The following is an 8728-nucleotide window of genomic DNA, read 5'->3' as shown; positions in this document are numbered from 1 at the left end:
ACCGGCGTTAACCAACTCACATTCACTCCCCGCCCTTATGTCAAGCGAACACTGTTGTTAATAAAGTTGTTGAAGGAGGGGACAAGCCCCACTTCCGGTCGGTTTGACCTTCTTCCGCTCTGTGCTGCGAGGCCGCGCCGCCTGAGGTAAGGGGACTGGCGGGGAGTCACCCCGTTTCCAGCGTCGCTGAGGCATAAGGCCCACTGGTGGGGGTGGTACCGAGGCCGATCATCAGGCGGCTTTCCTAGCTGCTGCTTCCCCCTTTGTATTCGCGAGGTTCTCCCCTGTCCGTAGTGCCTGAGGCCTGCGGTCCCGGGCATTCATTGCATCTTCATGCCCTGATGTAGTGTCTCGACCCGAAACATCGACTCTTTATTCCTCTCCATAGAACATCTGTGACCTGCTGAGTTCCTCCAGCTTTGTGTGTGTGTTGCTCTGGATTTCCAGCATCTTGCAGAATCTTTTGTCTTTATTATTATGTCCTCACTTTTAGTTTTACTACGTTTGCCGGACTATAAAAGGCCACGTTGTAGAGCTCAATGCGTCTTTTTTTTCCCCTTTAATGAGCTCCATTCTCAAGGAAGGGGAACAAAAACTTAAAGGAGAGATTCAATAGTCTTCGGATGTAGGAGTAACACGCAATCAGCTGGAGGAACTCGGTAGGTCGGCCGGTGTCTGATGGTAGAGGGAGAGGAGGGTGGGTGTGAGTTATGGACAGTTAATGCTGGAATCTGGAGCAACACACAAACTACCGGAGGAACTCGGTGGGTTGGGCAGCATCTGCGGGGTCGGGGGGCTGAATCTGGACCAACAAACTGGAGGAACTCATCGGTCAGGGCATTGAGAAGAAGATTTGGGAGGTCATGATGTGGTTGTACAGGTCACTGATGAAGCTGCATGTGGGGTGTTGTATAAAGTTATAGTCTCCCTACGATAAGAATGATGTTATAAAACTGGAAAGGGTGCAGAAAATACTTACAAGGATACTGCCAGGACTTCAATATTCAAGATTTTTTATTGTCATTCTTCAGTGCCAAGTGTAAAAGGAGAACCAAATGAATGTTGCTCTGGATCTGATGCATCTTAAAAAAACACAAGAAGTCTTAAAAAAAACACAATAAAAATGCAATAAATATAAATGTGTAAGATTAGCTTATATACGTAGACTGATTGTATGTACCTAGAGTGATGGACATAAGGTACAGTAGCGTCTGTACATAAGGTGACTGACGAAATGATAAAGTAGCGGTGGTTGGGGACAGAGTTGTGGGGTGAAGTTGGACAGGCTAGAACTTTATATCTTAGAGCAGGAGGTGATCTTACAGAGGTGTATAAAATAACGAGGAATATGCATAGAGTAGATGTAGGGGCTCCCAGCATTTTTATACCATGGACTAGTACCATTCAGCAAGGGGTTTGTGGATCCCAGGCTGGGAACTCCCTCTGTAGGGTCATTTTCCCAGAATTAAGGAATCAAGAACTTGAGAGCAACTCTTACTGACAGAGGGGTACCTGTGTGGGATCGACTGGAGGAAGTGTTTGAAGCAGGTATAATAACAAAATAGTTGGACAGGTGCATGGATTGGAAAGGTTTAGAAGGTTCAAATGCTGGCAAATGGGACAAGCTTGGAGGGGGCATCTTGGTCGGCCTGTACCATGAGATACTGAGGCCCTGGTTTGGAGAAAAAAGGTGTGCAGCAGGTATAGGCAAATAGGAACAAATCAGGTGCTTATAGAGTACAAGAAATGCAGGAGAACTCAAGAAAGAAATCAGGAAGGCTAAAAGAATGCATGAAGTTGCTCTAGCAGACAAGCTGAAGGAGAATCCCAAGGGATTCTACAGGTATGTTAAGAACAAAGAGATTGCAAGGGACAACATTGGTCCTCTGGCAGACCAGAGTGGAGCCAAAATAGATGGGGGAGATTTTAACAACACACACAAAATGCTGGTGGAACACAGCAGGCCAGGCAGCATCTATAAGGAGAAGCACTGTCGATGTTTCAGGCCGAAACCCTTCGTCGGGGAGATTTTAAATGCATTCTTTGCATCTGTATTTACTTGGGAGAGGGGTAGAGTCTACAGAAGGGAGGCAAAGCAGCAGCATCTTCATGGACCCTGTACATGTTACAGAGGAGGAGGTATTTGCTGCCTTGTGGCAAATCAGTATGAGTAAAACCCCAGGGCCTGACAAGGTGTTCCTGTGGACCCTACGGGAAGCAAGTGCAGAAATTGCCAGGGATCTAGCAGAGATATTTAAAACATCCTTAGTGACAGGAGAGGTACCAGAGGATTGGAGGATAGCCAATGTTGTTCCGCTGTTTAAAAAAGGCTTTAAACAGAAACAGGAAATTATGGGCTGGTTTGTCTGACATCAGTTGTGGAAAAGTTATTGCAAGGTATTCTAAGGGACCAGATATATAAGTATTTTGATAGACATGGACTGATTAAGGACAGTTAGCATGGCTTCATGCATAGTACGTCATGTCTAAGTTCCCAGGAAAGTGGATGAAGGCAGGCAGTGGAGGTTGCCTATATGGGGTTCAGTTAGGCATTTGATGTGGTCCCACAAGGGAGGCTGGTCAAGAAGGTTCAGTCGCTTGGCATTCAGGGTGAGGTAGTAAATTGGATTAGACATTGGCCTTGTGGGAGAAGCCAGAGAGTGGTGATAGAAGGCTGCCTCTTTGACTGGTGGTGTGCCGCAGGAATCAATGCTGGGTCCTTTGTTGTTTGTCATCTATATTAATGATCTGAATAACAATGTGGTTAACTGGATCAGCAAATTTGCAAATGATGCCAAGATTGGGAGTATAGTGGACTGTGAGGAAGGCGATCATGGCTTGCAGAGGGAGCTGCATCAGCTGGAAAAATGCACTGAAAAGTGGCAGATGGAAATTAATGCAGACAAGCGCGAGGTTTTGCACTTTGGTAGGACCAACCAGGGTTGGTCTTACATCAAAAAATGGGAGGTCACAGAGGAGTGTAGTAGAACAGGGATCTGGGAATCCAGGTATGTAATTTGTTGAAAGTGGCTCAGAAGTAGATAGAGTCGTAAAGAAAGCTTTTGGCATATGGGTCTTCATATATCAATGTATTGAGTACAAAGATGTGATGCTACGTGAAGTTGTATAAGGCGTTGGTGAGGCCTAATTTGGAGCATTGTGTGCAGTTTTGTCACCTACCTTCAAGATTCATTTATTATCAAAGAATGTATAAATGATACAACTTTGAGATTTGCTTGCTCACAGGTAGTCACAAAGCAAGAAAGCTGAAAGAATCCAGTTTTTTTAAAAAAAAGAATAAAAGTAAGACCAACACTTAATGTGCAAGAGAAAGAAGTAAGAATCACGCAAACAATTGAAGCAAAAAACAACAGCATTCTGAACCAAAATTGAGTCCTCAGGTCCGAAACCCGGAGCAGGCCCAAAGCTTCACTTCCCAGTCATCGTATTAGTGGGTACGGACAACAGCAGCCAGGGTAGTCTTAGACTTAGCACCATGGAGATGACCATCGCGGGAATAAGCAAAATCAGCTCTCGTCCCGACCGACACCCTGTCTTTTCAGTCTGTGGGTTGGTGTTAAAATTGACATATCAACGGAACAGTGAAAGGCTCCACTCTGGAGAGAGGAGTGAAGATTACAGCAAGCGAGTGAAATTGGGTCTTGCTTCCAATCTGGGCCAGTATTTAAATTGTCTAAGCAATGTATCGTGCTGCGCCCTAGAACCTGTGAAAAGCTCTGGACCTCGACCACACCGCTCAGCAACTTGCTCCGGGCCAAGGTTTCACTGCCCAGTCCGAAACCTCTCTCAAGCTCTTCTAATCAGCTCGGTGCCCAAAGCGATCCAACCTCGCACCTGGGCCAGTGGTACGGGCACTAGATCTCCTTTGCCTCGACTTCTCTCAGTGCCCAGAGCGTTTCAACCTCGCACCCGGGCCAGTGGTACAGATCTCCTTTGCCCCGACTTCTCTCAGTGCACAGAGCGATCCAACCTCGCACCCGGGCCAGTTAAATGTGCATTGGAACTTCTCTGCCCAGGTCCCAACAGCTTCTTTTGTCATCCAGAGTGACTCAACGCCACTCCTGGGCCAGTTGTATGGACATCAAACTCCTGCAACACCGTCCCAGCTCATCCCCAAACTTGCGTTGCCATTATAGATAGGGTAAATGCAACAGGCTTTTTCCTCAGAGGTTGGGTGGAACTACAACCAAAAGTCACGGGTTAAAGGTGAAAGATGAGAAGTTAAGGGGAACGTGAAGGGAGGAAACTTCTTGACTCAGAGGATTGTGAGAGTGTGGGACGAGCTTCCAGCACGTGCTGCATGCGAGCTCGATTTCAACGCTTAAGAAAAAGTTTGGATAGGTAGGTGAATAGTAAGGATATTGAGGGCTATGGTCTCAGAGCAAGTTGTTGGGAGTAGGTATTGTAAATGGTTCTTGGCATGGACTAGATGGCCCTGGGTTTGTGCTCACTGGAATGCAGAAGGATGAGGAGGGATCTCATTGAAACCTTTCAAATGTTGAAAGGCTTAGACAGAGTAGATGTGGAAAGGATGTTTCCCATGGTGGGAGAGTCTAGGACAGGAGAGCACAGCCACAGTACAGAAGGGCACCCTTTCAAAACAGATGCAGAGAAATTTCTTTGCCAAAGGATGGTGGATTTGTGGAATTTGTTGCCACATGCAGCTGTGGAGGCCAGGTTGTTGTGTGTAATTAAGACAGAGATTGATAGGTTCTTGATTGGACATGGCATCAAAGGTTACGGGGAGAAAGCTGGGAACTGGGGTTGAGGAGGAGAGAAAAAAAGGATCAGCCATGATTGAATGGCAGAGCAGACTGGATGGGTCAGATGGCCTAATTCTGCACCTAGGTCTTATGGTCTTAATATTGATTAACTCAGCAGCTATCTAGTTTGATTGCACCTGCTACAAGCTCATTAATATGGTGAATGATGTGATTAAAATGTGTCACCTAATTAAAGTTTACAAGCTAATGCTGGTGGGTCTCTCCTATCTACTTTTTATTGCTGATTATATAGAACTTTACAGGTCAAGAGATGGGCTGGTTCAGCTCGCTGCTCTGTTCTTTTTTTTAAATCGGGTTTTTTGGGTTTCTTTGTTTTGTGGCTGCCTGTTAGGAAAGGAATCTCAAGCTTATATAATGTATACATACTTTGATAATAAATGTACTTTAGCTGGGGATTTTGGTGCATTATACCACATTGCCCACTTCTCAAAATCATGTCTGATGATGTCAGGCTGCCTGTGGGACAGAACTCCGAGTTCAGACACTCGTCCTTTGTTGTTTATAAGGCTCATTATTGGGTCAGTTGGTGCCGAGTGACTTTGCCATGTCTGAATTTGATGGCTGGTAATCCAGCCAGTTTTATTCTTTCTCTGAACATACTGACAGCAATACGATTGAGTATCATTTTGGTGCATTTCAGAGATAATTTAAGAATCAGACACATGGGCCCCTGAGATGACCAGATTTACCAAATATCCTCCATAATTGTGCTTTTACGGCTGTGGTCACCATGTCAAGGATTTGAGATTCATGATGAGCTCTAAAATAACTTCAGATAAATGTTTCCTTGCAGGCAACAAAACATACTTATACATCTGCATATTTTGTTTTTAAAATCTTTCAGGTTTTAGATTAAGATACAGTTCATCGATTAACCATGGATTTTCAACATCGAGCAGGAGGGAAAACAGGGAGCGGAGGAGTTGCTTCTTCTTCCGAAAGTAATCGAGATCGAAGAGAACGGCTAAGACAGTTAGCATTGGAAACTATTGACATAAATAAGGTTAAACTTTGATTGTTGTGATCTGTATATTTGATTATTTTATTTTTACATGTAGTTCATTATAAATTATGTTCTTATTTTAATTTGTAGGATCCTTATTTTATGAAAAATCACTTGGGTTCTTACGAATGTAAACTTTGTTTAACTCTTCACAACAATGAGGTAAGTTTAAAATATTTTTGATGGTTCTGTTGTAAGCTGAAACTGTCAGGGCTGGAATTTAATCTCATCTCTAGGTAGTCATTGAGTTAGTACTGATCTTTGCATTTTTATGCCTGAGTATGCAGAATGTTAAAAATATTTATTATTTAGATATTCTTTATTATTCTTTAGAGAGGTAACAGGCCCTTGTGGCTCAACAAGCCTGCACCGCTGAATTACACCCACATGATCAATTAACCTACTAACCTGTAGGTCCTTGGAATGTGGGAAGAAACTGGAGCATTCAGAGTGAATGTACAAACTCCTTACGGACAGTTTCAGAATTGAACCCAGGGTGTTGGCACATTAATTGTGCTATATGAATGGGATTGACGGGGATAATAAATCAGCCATGACTGGGATCAGATGCATTGGGGTGAATGGCCTAATTCTGCTCCTTTATCTTATGGCTAACTGCTACGCTGCCATGTCATTCTGAATATGAAAAGCATAGCAACGAGTTCCAACATTCTCCTACCAATCCCCTCCTGTCTCCTTTTATCCTAAGATGCTTTATTATTGGAATGGAGTCTGTGCCAATAACTTTTAGGCTGGTGCATAAAATAATTTGAATATTTTAGGGGGTCAAGTATTGTAATATTGTTTTCAGTTCCTTGTGGGTGATGTTTTATCGAGTCAGCGTGGTAACAGGTCCTTTGGTACACTGAGTCTGGACTATCAAGCATCAAGTTGCACCAATCCTTTTAGCCTATTGAGTCTGTTCCACTATTCCATCATGACTGATTTATTATCCCTCTCAGCCCCATTCTCATGCCTTCTCTCCTAACCTCTTACAACCTGACTAATCATAGACCTATATATATCTGTTGGGTAGTATAGTGACTGTTTGCATCAGGAACAGTCATTACCCCTCAACCATCAGGCTCTTGAACCAGTGGGGATAACTTCATTCAACTTCACTCACTTTATCACTGAACTGTTCCCACAACCCATGGACTTAATCTCATGTTCTCCATATTTATTGCTTTTTTTTTTCTCTTTTGTATTTGCACAATTTTGTCTTTTACACATTGGTTGTTTGCCTGCCCTGTGGGGTGGGGTCTTTCATTGTTTCTATTACATTTCTTAGTTTACTGAATATGCCCACAAAACGAATCTCAGGGGTGTATATGGTGACATATATGCACTTTGATAATAAATTTACTTTGAACTTTGAACTGTCAACCTCTGCTTTAAATATGCCCAATGACTTCACCTTCAGAGCCATCTGTGGCAATGAATTTAATAGATTCACCACCCTCCAGCTACAGAAATTGCGCTTCATTTCTGTTTTAAAGGGACAACCTTTTATTCTAAGACTCTGCCCTCTGGTCCCAGACTCTTCCTCAATGGAGAAGATCCTCTCCACGTCGACTCACGTTTTATTTTTCTTAGAGTCAGCTCTTCCTGGATTCCACTACTACCCTTTGTACTAGTAGCACTTTGCATTTACAAAATACTATTTTGGAGCAGCAAGACGAAAACAGCTGGGGGGGGGGGGGGGGTGGGTGCAAATGTCAGACAGCATCAGGTAGCATCATTGAGCCCAGGTACTGTAGATGTAAGGTGCCACCTCTACTGGCAGGACCCCGATTTGCTTCAAATAATGGTTGGTACAACACAACACTAAACTCGTGTTGTTCTAGATTTTAGAAGTAACATATTAACTGGATAAATGAACCCAGTCAGTTGTTTTATTTGAAAGTTAACAATATGACCAGAGTTAATGAGATGGTTACTTCAGGGGTTAGTGTTTAAAATTTGTGAGGTATAGAAACCATTAGCATTAATAATATTTTATCATCACATATATCCCTTTTGAAACATTTTTTGGAGAGCTGATATATTTGATTTTAGTTGTGATTAAGTTAATGCAAATATACAGTAAAAATTGACAATACTGGAAATACTTAGGCCAAATAGCATCTGTGGAGAGAAAAATTGTTTGGTTCAGACTGTCGACCTTTCTTTGGAAATTGTGGAAGTTTTAAGCATCAGAGGAAAGGAGGAGAAGAGAGAATAAAACAGGATGAAAGGAAAGAAAGATTAAACAAGCAAAGGACACTAGTGCAGATGAAAGAGCTTGGTGAACAAGAGCAGATGTCTGGAGGAGATATAAATGCAAAATTATCTGAGATTGCCAAAGGAATGTGGAGCGAATGCTAGAAATGGGCAATAAAAATGCCAGAAATGCTGGTTTATCTCTTAATTGTTGAGCTCAGCCTCAGGCCTGAAAGGCTGTACTCTGTCTTGTTGAGAGACAGGATGCTGTTTGCATTAAATTTTGTTGGAACACCAGAAGGAGGCTGAAGGCAGGTTGGGAGTGAGTTGAAAATTAAAATGGCAAATCAGTCAAGGCTCATGGTCACACTTGTGGACCGAATGCAGCTATTCAATAAAATGCATCTCGTCTCTGTTCAGTTTTTCCAGTACAGTATAGAAACTGGATCATGAGCAGCAAATACAGTGTACTAAACTAAAATTAGTGCAAATAAATTACTGCTTCATGTTTAAGGATTGTTTGGGGCCTTGAGAGTTGGTAAAAGGTCTTGTATCCTGCAATTGCACACTAAGATACGATGGGAAAGGGAATTCCTAGAGGGAAGGCTGACATGAAGAAATAAAAAGAACAATTGGGGGACAATCTAGAGTTCCTGGTGCAGCCATCTCTGTATCAGTGAGATGTGAAGTAGATTGGAGGGCTGCTGTATTGAGCACC

General features: G+C 43.0%; 1 protein-coding gene across 1 annotated transcript in view; it reads left to right on the top strand.

Moving 5' to 3' along the window:
- Positions 1-42: 42 nt before the first annotated feature.
- Positions 43-8728, top strand: part of sf3a2 (splicing factor 3a, subunit 2) — a 30388-nt gene continuing 21702 nt past the window's right edge. The window contains exons 1-3 of the mRNA XM_059991082.1: positions 43-146; positions 5650-5808; positions 5899-5970. Of these exons, the coding sequence (XP_059847065.1) occupies positions 5683-5808; positions 5899-5970 (198 nt within the window). The 5' untranslated portion in view covers positions 43-146; positions 5650-5682. The remainder of the gene's footprint in view (positions 147-5649; positions 5809-5898; positions 5971-8728) is intronic.

This window comes from Hypanus sabinus, chromosome 16 (genome assembly GCF_030144855.1).
Source record: "Hypanus sabinus isolate sHypSab1 chromosome 16, sHypSab1.hap1, whole genome shotgun sequence".
In the NCBI taxonomy this organism is placed as follows: Eukaryota; Metazoa; Chordata; class Chondrichthyes; order Myliobatiformes; family Dasyatidae; genus Hypanus; species Hypanus sabinus.
Note: the sequence above shows the minus strand (reverse complement) of the source record. Positions and strands in the feature narration are given on the sequence as shown.